Here is a 13671-nt window from a genome sequence, read left to right on the forward strand (position 1 = left end):
GGTGACCTTTTATTTGGACTGAGAAATGAGAGCAAGATTTTTTTCTCTCTGTTACGACAGGGTGTGGAGCGTGACAAGCTTTTCAAAATATGTACATCTATAAACTCGTGACTACACTGAAATGTGCCTGTCAGAGGGCTCACCGAACGACTTTCACACTGTAGTCTCCTGTTCCGCTATCCGGCTGCTAGTAGAAAAACGAAGACATATATTTTCAGGATAGCTCTAATTTCTCTTATTTTATTACGATGATCATCTACGCCTATGTACGAGAGCGCCAACAGAATATTTTCGCATTCGGAGGAGAAAGTTGCTGATTGAAATTCCGTGGAAAGGTCGCCTTTGTTATAATGGTTGCCACCTCAAATTGGGTATCATATGCATGACACTCTCTTCCCCGTTTTGCTATAGTACAAAACGAGCTGCCCTTTGAACTTTCTCGATATCCTTCTCCGGTCCTCTCTGAGGACGAGCAAGAGTAGTGTTGAAGTCGCTTTGGTGAATTAGTAGCATCTTCTAAGTGTTCTTCCAACAAGACGCAGCGTTTGGTTCGCCTTATCCACAAAATGATCTACAAGGGGCAGTCAAGTATAAGCAGATATAAAAATGTAAGTAAACTGTTTATTATTTCAAAAGTAATCGCCTGGGCTGTTAACACATTTATCCCACTGTGAGACAAGACGGTCAATGCCTTCAGGGAAAAGTGGTTGCGGTTTCCTGCAGAACCATGATCGTACCCAGGCGTGGAGCTCTTTGTCCAAATCAAATCGACGACCACGTATATCTTTCTACAGGGCTCCAAAAACATGGAAATCGTACGGGGAGATATAACATCCACGAGATATGTATTTTTTATTACGAGTGGAATATGAACGTGTGGAAAATTACGTAACTCAATAACATTCATTCAGTTATGTAATTATTTCTTGAAAAGATGATATTATGTAAAACAGAGACAATATTTGTTTCACATTCTTTGTTAATCTATGTCATTCTTTTCTTTTGTTTTGTACCCTTTTGTCGTGTTCTTCCGATGCACGTTGCCGACGCAAGACGGGAATCGATTTGAGGTCTGTTGAATGGAAAACAATTAATGTACAATTATTGTACTTTTATGTTCATTTGCTGGTAAAAACAAACAGAGCCAAATGCGTTAAAACTATTTATGATTAATTATTGAAAATTCACTTCCTCTTTTAATTATAATGTTGTATTAATTGTTTTATCATAGCTGCAAGAAGCGCAGCCATTGTTAGTTGCGATTATATAGCAACTTCGTCTGTAGTTCTAGTTGAAAATAGCATGGGTTGTGTTAAACTAATTTGCAAAACAATTTAATAATTTTTCTATTGGTGGCATCAATATAAATGATTAATTATTTATTGAGCAAAGGAAAATCTTAATTAAAAAAGGAATCCTCTATCTTTTGTTGGCCGCCATCTTAACTTTTATCACAGCGGCAAATTTAAATTACTTGAAACTGCAAAGAATATTCCGATGTGTAAGAAATAAATGTGCACCGGTGGTACTGAACTCTATTTATACAAGAAAAAATTAATCGAATCAGACTGCATTTTCTAGGAACAGTACTGATGGTATTTATTGCTGAACCAGATTTCATTGCTGATGTATGAGGCCAAAATTAAACTACGCACGAATCACGGAGAAAAATATTTCTGGTAGCATACGTCAGTGTTGTGTGCTGGTGATATTCTGTGGTTCCTTTTCATGATCAATTTGCTAAGAATAATTAAATCCATCGAAGACAAAAATTATAAAAGCTCTGATGTACGATCTGTAATTTTAGTGATATGAACACAACTTACAGTCAACATTATTACAGTACCTCAGGTGGAATTCTTGTGCAATTTGAACTAAATAATTATCCGGGAGATGATGTAGTATGAATAATGCGTTATACATGTGTATAATATAGTCAGTATAATTTACAAAATCAAATAAATGCAACTGCTAAAAAAAAATAACCAGAGTGAATTCAAACCGCAGAATACATACCGTAGAGTATCGTATCATCGATATTCATTGCATTTGTCCTTGTTGATGATACGCAAAAACCGCCACAGAGAGATCGAGACAGTAGGCGCGCCGATACTCATTAAGAACGTAGACGAAGTCAGGTGGCTTGAGCCACGAGCCTGGTGGTGACTTCAGAAGATTAAATACAGTAGGGAGAGCACGGTATGGAACGAGTCATCAGCGGCTCGAGAGCACTAGAATTATGCCGTACGTGTAGGTCAAAAGGAGTTGATGACTCCCCTATGAGGCTTTACAATTTTGTGTCTTCATATTTACATTTAGATATATTGTTTCGTTGTATATTTATATACTTTGTAAGGACAAGTGTCGAACGCATACCAACGAGTTGGACATTTCCACACATTAAACTTGTATCTACGTATCGGAACTTGGTTCCTCCACAAAATTTAGATTGACGCAGTGACTGATGGTAGTACCATGAAGTTTAATATAATTTATCCTGTTTTCTCATTAACTGATAGTGTGTAAGAAATTCGTTGTGAGCCTAGAGGGAACCATGCTAGCACCACAATAAATTTTTTTCATTGATCGTATTAAGTCGCGAATTTTCACTATAGAGTTTGAAGGTCGTTGAGCGTCTTCGGTGAATGAAAGATCTGGATAAGTGCTGTGTTATTCAATTATCACATTCCGTGGCCGTGGGTCGGAATTGCCCCCTCGGATAGTATCATCAAATCATCTGGAAATTAGGATTGTGTAAGTGTTAGAAATTCTCCTATTTGTACCCTTCGCGTCGTATACACTCCTGGAAATTGAAATAAGAACACCGTGAATTCATTGTCCCAGGAAGGGGAAACTTTATTGACACATTCCTGGGGTCAGATACATCACATGATCACACTGACAGAACCACAGGCACATAGACACAGGCAACAGAGCATGCACAATGTCGGCACTAGTACAGTGTATATCCACCTTTCGCAGCAATGCAGGCTGCTATTCTCCCATGGAGACGATCGTAGAGATGCTGAATGTAGTCCTGTGGAACGGCTTGCCATGCCATTTCCACCTGGCGCCTCAGTTGGACCAGCGTTCGTGCTGGACGTGCAGACCGCGTGAGACGACGCTTCATCCAGTCCCAAACATGCTCAATGGGGGACAGATCCGGAGATCTTGCTGGCCAGGGTAGTTGACTTACACCTTCTAGAGCACGTTGGGTGGCACGGGATACATGCGGACGTGCATTGTCCTGTTGGAACAGCAAGTTCCCTTGCCGGTCTAGGAATGGTAGAACGATGGGTTCGATGACGGTTTGGATGTACCGTGCACTATTCAGTGTCCCCTCGACGATCACCAGTGGTGTACGGCCAGTGTAGGAGATCGCTTCCCACACCATGAAGCCGGGTGTTGGCCCTGTGTGCCTCGGTCGTATGCAGTCCTGATTGTGGCGCTCACCTGCACGGCGCCAAACACGCATATGACCATCATTGGCACCATGGCAGAAGCGACTCTCATCGCTGAAGACGACACGTCTCCATTCGTCCCTCCATTCACGCCTGTCGCGACACCACTGGAGGCGGGCTGCACGATGTTGGAGCGTGAGCGGAAGACGGCCTAACGGTGTGCGGGACCGTAACCCAGCTTCATGGAGACGGTTGCGAATGGTCCCCGCCGATACCCTAGGAGCAACAGTGTCCCTAATTTGCAGGGAGGTGGCGGTGCGGTCCCCTACGGCACTGCGTAGGATCCTACGGTCTTGGCGTGCATCCGTGCGTCGCTGCGGTCCGGTCCCAGGTCGACGGGCACGTGCACCTTCCGCCGACCACTGGCGACAACATCGATGTACTGTGGAGACCTCACGCCCCACGTGTTGCGCAATTCGGCGGTACGTCCACCCGGCCTCCCGCATGCCCACTATACGCCCTCGCTCAAAGTCCGTCAACTGCACATACGGTTCACGTCCACGCTGTCGCGGCATGCTACCAGTGTTAAAGACTGCGATGGAGCTCCGTATGCCACGGCAAACTGGCTGACACTGACGGCGGCGGTGCACAAATGCTGCGCAGCTAGCGCCATTCGACGGCCAACACCGCGGTTCCTGGTGTGTCCGCTGTGCCGTGCGTGTGATCAGTGCTTGTACAGCCCTCTCGCAGTGTCCGGAGCAAGTATGGTGGGTCTGACACACCGGTGTCAATGTGTTCTCTTTTCCATTTCCAGGAGTGTATTTATGGCTCCCATTTCCAGGAGTGTAGATTGTTAGTTCTCTTATATTGTTATACAGATTGCCAACTTACCACATTTCGGGAAAGTCACCACCCACACATCGTCAGGGTAGACTTCGAAGTTTGTGAAGCGCTGCCACATGTCTGGGTAGAGACTCGTGACGACGGAACGCGACGGCGTGACCCTCCACAGCGGCGACTTGAATATCCCAGGGCAGGCGGCTGCCACCCGCAGACCAAACTCGTCCTGCAGCTTCTCGAACTTGGGCTCGAACATTATCTGCAGCACAAAGTACTCTCGTTAGTCTCGCTTAGTAATTCCCTCTCCTTGCACTTTATCCTACCAGTACTCATCTATACAGGATGTTCCATAACTTTAGCGACATGATTATTCAGATATTACAGGATACAAAATTCAGTACATGGATACAATGGACTTTGGTACGGAATAAATGTTTACTTATTTATTGACTTAGACAAATTTTACTTTACGGCAACAGCAGCATATCGTACCGACCATCAAACTGACAAACGCCAATCGCGGTGCATTTTAGAACATGTTTTTTGCTCGTGTATCATGTCGTTTCTGGAAACCCAGAATCTACTCTGTAGGAATCAACATGGATTCCGGAAACAGCGGTCGTGTGGGACCCAACTCGCTTTATTTGTTCGTGAGACCCAGAAAATATTAGATACAGGCTCCCAGGTAGATGCCATTTTCCTTGACTTCCGGAAGGCGTTCGATACAGTTCCGTACTGTCGCCTGATAAACAAAGTGAGCCAACGGAATATCAGACCAGCTGTGTGGCTAGATTGAAGAGATTTTAGCAAACAGAACACAGCATGTTGTTCGCAATGGAGAGACGTCTACAGACGTTAAAGTAACCTCTGGCGTGCCACAGGGGAGTGTTATGGGACCATTGCTTTTCACAATATATATAAATGACCTAGTAGATAGGGTCGGAAGATCCATGCAGTTTTTCGCGGATGAAGAGTTTTTAGCAAAAAGAACACAGCATGTTGTTCTCAATGGAGAGACGTCTACAGACGTTAAAGTAACCTGTGGCGTGCCACAGGGGAGTGTTATGGGACCATTGCTTTTCACAATATATATATATATATATATATATATATATATATATATATATATATATATATATATAAATGACCTAGTAGATAGGGTCGGAAGTTCCATGCAGCTTTTCGCGGATGATGCTGTGGTATACAGAGAAGTTGCAGCATTAGAAAATTGCAGCGGAATGCAGGAAGATCTGCAGCGGGTGGGCACTTGGTGCAGCGAGTGGCAACTGTCCCTTAACATAGACAAATGTAATGTATTGCGAATACATAGAAAGAAGGATCCTTTATTATATGATTATATGATAGCGGAACGAAAACTGGTAGCAGTTACTTCTGTAAAATATCTGGAGTATGCGTAGGGAACGATTTGAAGTGGAATGATCATATAAAATTACTTGTTGGTAAGGCGGGTGCGAGGTTGAGATTCATTGGGAGAGTCCTTAGAAAATGTAGTCCATCATCAAAGGAGGTGGCTTACGAAACACTCGTTCGACCTATACTTGAGTATTGGTCATCAGTGTGGGATCCGTACCAGGTCGGGTTGACAGAGGAGATAGAGAAAATCCAAAGAAGAGCGGCGCGTTTCGTCACAGGGTTATTTGGTAAGCGTGATAGGGTTACGGAGATGTTTAGCATACTCAAGTGGCCGACTCTGCAAGAGAGTCGCTCTGCATCGCGGTGTAGCTTGGTATCCAGGTTTCGAGAGGGTGCTTTTCTGGATGAGGCATCGAATATATTGCTTCCCCCTACTTATACCTCCCGAAGAGATCACGAATGTAAAATTAGAGAGATTAGAGGGCGCACGGAGGCTTTCCGGCAGTCGTTCTTCCCGCGAACCATACGCGACTGGAACAGGAAAGGGAGGTAATGACAGTGGCACGCAAAGTGCCCTCCGCCACACACCGCTGGGTGGCTTGTGGAGCGTAGATGTAGATGTATTAAATATGAGCCACTGAATAAACGGAATTACGATTTTCCTCAAATTATTTTGTGCGATTAACTATTTGTCGAGATTTTCGGTCAGCTTTCTCTGACTAATTCCATCCAGTCTCTCGTAAATTTCTGTCCAGAACGATAAAGTTCTCCCAATGAGGGTGGCGCTTCTTGTACATTTGTTCGGCTGTCCGAGCGTTACATCACGGTGCACCATATATGAAGAGTATATCTGTTAGTCCTTATGAAGAGTAATGCACCATCTGCCACAGCCAGTGCTGAATTGTAAATTGTGGTTATGTGCGCTTGGAAAAATTACTGATATATGTTATGAAACGCAAGCGTTTGAAATCACGTGCCTCAGACTCATTGCTTACAAAAACCTTCTAACGCCTGTAGTATTCCTTCTGGCTATTGGTTCCAGAAGAAAAATACTCGACTGAGGATCCTCCACCCTTTGTACTATTTAGGCCCTAATTTTTGGGACATCTTATACACAGTGGCGTTACGCAGTATTATTTTAATTATTTTGACAACCAAAAATTCTTCAAGTCGATAAATTCGCTATGTCATGAAGCAGAAGCGTTTTCTCTGCAACGCGATTGAAATAATAATATTCCTATAACCGCCAATATGATCCAAAAAGGTTTAGAGAAATCATACTTCTTTCACATAACAGAGTTTACGCCTCCGCTATATGTTACAAACACTTTCCTCTCAAGTTATGTGATAAACAAACTAAGCGAGGTAAAAACTGAGTTGTGCGTTGCATTTACCCATAACGTTACGGACATCACTGATACGACATATCTCTACTGTTTAACAAATATATCCTATGATGAATTCTGTATGACAAGTTGAAAATGTAAGCAACACTGATAAGTCTTTTGCTGCCAGTGCACTACCATTTGTGATATTTGAAAACACCTCTCATATCGACTCCAAGTTTCAAATGGCTACTGGTTAAAGCCGATATCGTCCCAAGCCCTCAAAACACCTTCCAAGAAGGTATGAGAATTCTGCTTTTCTTCCAGTATTACTACCCCCACAGCACCGTCGAAAAACCTCTGTATAGTGTGGAAGCAATCGAGAGGGATCAACCTCCATTTGTCCAATCATTGAGTCGACATGTCTTTTGATGATGCCATTGATATTACCAGTGTCTGCGAAAGGCTGTTAACCTTGTTCGAGCTCAAGGCTGGTACTCACTGTTCACATCTAACATGTGTGACGCTTTAACAGGCTATTGTTGCTTTTCGTTACTTTGTCCCTAGTTTATCAAACCCCATTGCATTCAACAGAACTGCTTTCCTGAGAAGATGATATATTTTAGATGCTCCGTGTTTTCTTCCTTTTAGTGTTTCCTATAGGGGATCTGAAAACATGTTTTGGAAATTGCAAGATGTCATTTCCTTGGGGCATAGAAACGTTCTGCGGCATTACGTCCGCCATTTGAAATCTCATCTGAAATTTGTTGTTAAGTGATAGTTCAATTAATAGCAAATTCTGTGAGAATTCATGGCTTGTGTAGAAAAAGAAAATGTGAAAATTTCTTGAAAATTCTAAGCGATTTTCACATTTCGAGGTGCCAGTAAAGTAACGAATTAAATAGCATACCTAAGCGACACACAACGTTACCGTGCTGCCTTCAGCTATGCATTCCTGTCTGCACGCCGTAAGGTGGTAGCTAAGCGTGACCAGCATCACTCAAGCGTTCCGGTCTTTCCTTTATCATGCCGTTCTTGACTGTATGATTCTCTCCCCAGCAAATCGTTGCAGGTTATATCATCTACGTGACATGAAGCAGATAACAGCAGTTATCAAGCAAAATAGCTAGAAACAAGTCAATTATTCATTCTCTCTTCCGTGACTGGAGATAGGAGATCAAGAAAATATCCATAACTTACTTTCATACATTTCTCTTGAACCAAATAAAAATGGTTTTATTTCCTTCCAGAAACTTAAAAAGGTGAAATAGTAATGAAGAATGGTAGAATATTCGTGAAATTCAAAAAGCGCTCGCAGAGGGTATTGTCACTACCCAGTGCGTCACAGACGATAATTATTGGCCGTTTTAATTGTTACCAAGGTGTTGTGGATATATGTGTGCTACTTTAACGGACGGATAAGCACATGAAACTGTCTTATAACGTCAAGAAACGTATCTAGAAGAGTTCCGCAGTTGTAATCTGAGCCCTTTACGGGGCATGGGGATTCGGTCTACAAACACCACATGTGTCTTTTGAAACGATTCTTAATTTCAACAGACGCAGAGATTTTCTTTCTTAACTGTATGTCATACACTCCTTAGTGATCTTCCACTTTATTCATTTATTACTCATAAGCACTTCAAAGGACTGCAGACTTTGTTTACTAGCTGCTCCATTGATAGGGATAATCATTAGAGATTTGATCATTACAGATTTCCCCTGATCAAATGGAGTTTATCATAAGATGCTGAAAATTCACACATGTAAAGGAAAAAGTCTCTGGTGGTTACATGAAGGATACTCTAAAGTCCAGAAGATGCGATGGAAGCATCCAGAGCCAGTGTCTTTTACAGAAGAAACAACCCACAACTATGCAGGCAAAGTCACGCTCACAGCCTTTAGTGTCCAACGCAGATACTGATGGACTTCCTAGCAACATGTGCTGCTTTCACTGTGCCATACAGTGCTTCACTGCTGTGAGATTCTGGGGCAGAGAGGGAGCGGTGGGCGACAGGCATCCAAGAGATGTCGTTTTCACCGAGGGTTGTCAGGCTTCTGCAATATTTCGCAACCCACGCCTTTCCCGAACGGAAGCACTTTGCCGCCAGTTGGAAATTTACTCGCATTTCTGCCAGAAATGATGTTAGACTGCTTTCTCAAGTCACAGTATGGCTTTTGCAGCAAATAACCGGCTTCGAAAAGCTTCTACAATGTAGGGCGCCTGCATAAGTAGACGTAGACCAACATCTGTGCCAAATTTCGTCGTTATCAATACAACAGTTGGAGATCAGAAGAAACAGTCAAAAAGCGCCCCTCGAAAACAGTCCGACAGCAGCAAAGACAGTCAACCACAGACGCAAATCTCTCATTCTTTTCGTTCTATGCTACATGATTCACGATCTCGTGGACAATCTGCGATAGAGATTCACAATCGGAGACTTAATTTTCTCAAGTAAAATACACTTTTTAGGCTCTTTATGCGTTATGAGTATAATTGGATCGCTTCGTTACGGCACAAAACTGTAACAGAGTCGCATTTTCATGTATTCCTGTCTTCAGACATTCAGACATTAGCAACTGCTGTCGTTTACAGTTGAGGCACTGAATCCATAATAGGCTACGAACACTGTGAGCTAGTTGCCACAATACGGTTACTACGAGGCAGTAGTAGGGCAAGACAGATTCAACGTCAATGAACCTATTGTTCTCATCTCCCTGCCTCCTCCACCTGTATCCGCCTCCTCCCGACACGTGGCGAAATCACAGAACAACGGGGCTGGCGCGAACTCAGTGGGCCTACTTGTCTCCTTATCTCACGATATTACTTGCCCACTCACCCTCCTCTCCCCTCTTCTGGGCACCAGTGAGGCCATAGAACTACAAGACAGGTTCAACCTCAATGGGGGCTCTTGTTGTAATACAGCGATTTCACCGATAAGATAAGCTGCATCTGCCTTCCCTCCCCTCCCGCCCCCCCCCCCTCACCTGACATATGGCCAGGTGATCGAATCATAGAGCTGGTATTGGGACAAGTGGCCATTGTTCTCATGTATCGAGGTCACTGGACCCCTTATCCTCTTCCCGTTGGTTAGTAGGAATGATGTTCCCCATTATGTCACCTCCCCAATATTTATTATCTCAGTTGTGTGAGTTTTGTTATTCATTCGTGCTCTGTACTCCAGAGTGACAGGAACATGACTGTATGTGGGAGGTATGTCTTATAAATAACAGTAGTAAATCAGTGTCAAGTTTATTGTTGCAATAATTATTGTCAATCGCTCCCCTCCTCCCCGTCAGTCGAGGCCTATAATCTGTAGTGAGATGGAAAATCAGCAACAGAGGTATCCTGCTTAGAAAATAGCGGTAAATATTACTATCATATAGGTGACACATGTTTCAGTGATGGAAGCGATCTGTCAATTTGATGGAGTGATGTTTCTTCTGAAGCGAAGAGACATAAATATTATTTATTTCCCGGCGTCATGTCACTCTTTTCAGTTCTGAGCGCCCAGTGAGCACTTAAAAATGACTAGAAAATAGTGTCTCCCGCCAAGTATGAGGGCCTGGTGAGAGATTTCTCCTGATATCTTGCAGAGCACGTGTAATACAACTGTCATACGTTTTCTTCTTCATGAAATCTCTCGGCCGCACTCTGTAAGGGCAATGAAGACGCCCCAGTAGCATTTTCAATGGTAAGTGTTTGATCACCCACAATAGAACCAGTAAATGCCTCCTCCGGAGATTCATCTCTGCTCACGTAAATAGCTAGCTATGAAGGCTACATTTTGGCACACACAACGAGCTGTAGACAAGCGTAAACATCTGACGGAAAAAGTCGGCGGCTGCCTTCTATGACGAGGTCTTTGGAAAGTTGATAGACGCTACGACAAATGTCGGAGCGGCGACTATACTGAGAAGTAGCTGCAAAGTGTAGCAAACTGTTGCAAATAAAACATTTGTGATTTTATTTCGCGGCCTTTCCGACCATATTCCCGAACAGCCCTCGTATTAATCCACATAGGAACCCGGCTGCCGGGTAAATACTCGAAACAGCGATGAGTCCAATACGTGTTTTGTATGCCAGTTCTGTCGTAGATTCCTGCAAGTGAACCTGAACCCAGAATATGTTTCATACGTACTTCATTGAGTTGCCCCAGGCGTTTCCACCTAGGCATTTTACGGCGCCCCTAACCGCTCTTATGATTGCTCTATCGGATACTCGACGTTGACTACACAGTGGAGTTACAGTCCACATTGAATGCATTTTCTCTCCAGAATGTTTCGTGAGAATTACGTCGTTTATTTTCCATCACATATTCTGCGTTAATATAATGACTATATGAAACCCTTATGCAGTAAAGCGCCGTCGGTAGCAAAGTGTCATGTACCCACAACGGTTTTGAATACTGTGAGTCGCCTTGACAACTCTAGAAGGTGGATTTCTATACTAAAAGACCTGAATGTGTTGTTCTTACAGCAGACCGAGAGTAATGCTACGTATGTAAATGCTTTGTACTCGAAAAGAGGTAATCTTTGGCCAGTTACAAGTTACAAAAATACTGCAGGCAGTGCCGAACTTCACAACAAATCTGTAGTTAAGCGATATTGGAGGTGCGGGCTATAACCGTATCCGAGATTTTTACAAGACCTTGAATCACCTAAGAATAACACACGCAGAACAGCGAGGTATGTGAAGATTTAGTGTATTCTGCGTTTTTTCTCACATGCTACTCGAGTGAAAAGGACTCCGATACTGGATTCAAGCGGGAGGTGGATATATTTCTTCCGTCTACTGCAATACGCTCTAGGTAATTTATTTAATAGTGATCTGCTCGAGTCTATTCAACACATCACCACATTTTATTAAGGCTAATAACAAGACATACACTTATAGGTAATGTAACTATCCTCTCTAAGCACATTCTCGTAAAATCTATACCAAGGACTCTCCGCCGTGTCGAGCTATTGCCAAAATTGCGATGTAACAACAGAAATATAACTGCTGACGACAAGGCAACATCGTTTTCTTTTCAAAAATGAAAAAAAGACGAAAATACGATAAGCAATTACGTGTTACTGTTTAAGAAACATAGCCTTTCAAGTTGCTTAAGTGTAATCATTTTAAAATATGCGTGTTGTTCATTTTTCCCGCATACTATTCAAATGTGGAAGGCGCATGTGCGAACTTAATTCCTGCCTAGTTATTAGTAGTGCGATTTGCATTTTACATACATTACCTAATCAAAAACTCCACAGCGCTGCGCTGGCTCTTTTTTTTCTTTCATTTTCTTTTTTTTTTTTAAAAAAAAAAGGAAGATAGGCAGAGGGAGAGAGAGACAGGACCTAACACCACACTGGGCTGAAGATAAGACCTACCACAGAACATAAGGCGAAAGCATGTGCTTTAGGAATGATACGTTGTTATTAACGAGCCATCATCCTTACATATTGTCCCAAATGGCGTTTTTTCATACAAAGTAATCCAAATGACCTGTGAAATAAACAGGACAAAAAGTAAGAAATGAAAACAATGATTTCCCTTGCAAATAAACTGACTCGACGCTGCACGTTATGTGACATATATTTACATCTTTTGAAAACCTCCGTCCCCCATTCCTCCACCCCAAAAAACCGGAACGTGTCATGCAGGCGATAAATAATTCTAGATTATATCTGTCCTGCTAGGTATTTGCAGGTATTCTACGGCGGTTTAATGTCCATAGCTTACTGTCTTTTATCATTAGAGTAGTAAGGAATGTGATATATAGCTTTTAGCTTCCATCAACATGCGAGTATTACGGAAATGTTCATGAATTGAACTGGGGTTCCCTGGACGAAAAAATACATTCTTCTCGTGAAGCATCATTGTTCAAATTAAGAGAGCAGGCATTTCCGGCTGTCTGCAGTACGACTGTATTGCTACGAAAGTGCATTTCTTGAAGACAATAGAAGAGAAAATTGGCTAGTATGGATGTCTATAGGCAATCATTTTTCCCTCACTATTTGCGAGCGGAATAGTAAAGGGAACGGGTAGTAGCTATACAAGAAACCATTCACCAAGCACTACACGACAGCTTGAGGAGTATGCCTGTAAAACTAATTGAGCTCTACAATTTAGGAGTCATAACTGGAATTAACGTCATGATCAAAACAACATGCCACCCTGCCTCTGAGGACATGCTGAAGTCCGAAGAATCTCATCGGCCCCGACCTGCCCTACAGCTATGCACTTAGGCGAATGCAGTTAGCACCACCCAATATTTCTGAGATGCCTTGGGGTTCTGTAAGTATTGCGGTAATAGGCGTTGACCGTGAACTGCCGTGTGGTCCTGGTGTGTAGGTGTTTAGTATACGGTTTAACGGATCTAAGGAGATGACGAACTGCACCATCCGTGAAGCTGGCACTACCGAGATATACGCTCAATAGTGTAACTGTTGTGATACTAAATGTAGCACTTCTGCTACTAAATGTAACTGGGTTTTCTCTTTTGATGCAAGTCAATTGTCAGGATGAGCATTCTAAAGCATTATGTCAGGGTGAAAATACTAGATAAATTAATTTTTCTCTCTTAACAACACGTGGGCAGGGTGGGTTCTTCCTTGGCTCGGATATGAGGTAGAATGAAACAGCATTTTTACATAAGATAACTTTTATTGCAAGTTTCGTACAACTGTATCTTACTGGATGTTCTGGTTCGGATAGCGGCAGCTGTGTCGTTTGCGTAGCC

General features: G+C 42.8%; 1 protein-coding gene across 1 annotated transcript in view; it reads right to left on the reverse strand.

Annotated features, from left to right (window-relative positions):
• The window catches only part of LOC126174802 (luciferin sulfotransferase-like), a 380096-nt gene that overhangs the window by 254113 nt on the left and 112312 nt on the right, over window positions 1-13671 (reverse strand). The window contains exon 2 of the mRNA XM_049921176.1: window positions 4293-4500. Within this exon, the coding sequence (XP_049777133.1) occupies window positions 4293-4497 (205 nt within the window). The 5' untranslated portion in view covers window positions 4498-4500. The remainder of the gene's footprint in view (window positions 1-4292; window positions 4501-13671) is intronic.

This window comes from Schistocerca cancellata, chromosome 3 (assembly GCF_023864275.1).
Source record: "Schistocerca cancellata isolate TAMUIC-IGC-003103 chromosome 3, iqSchCanc2.1, whole genome shotgun sequence".
Taxonomy (NCBI): domain Eukaryota; kingdom Metazoa; phylum Arthropoda; class Insecta; order Orthoptera; family Acrididae; genus Schistocerca; species Schistocerca cancellata.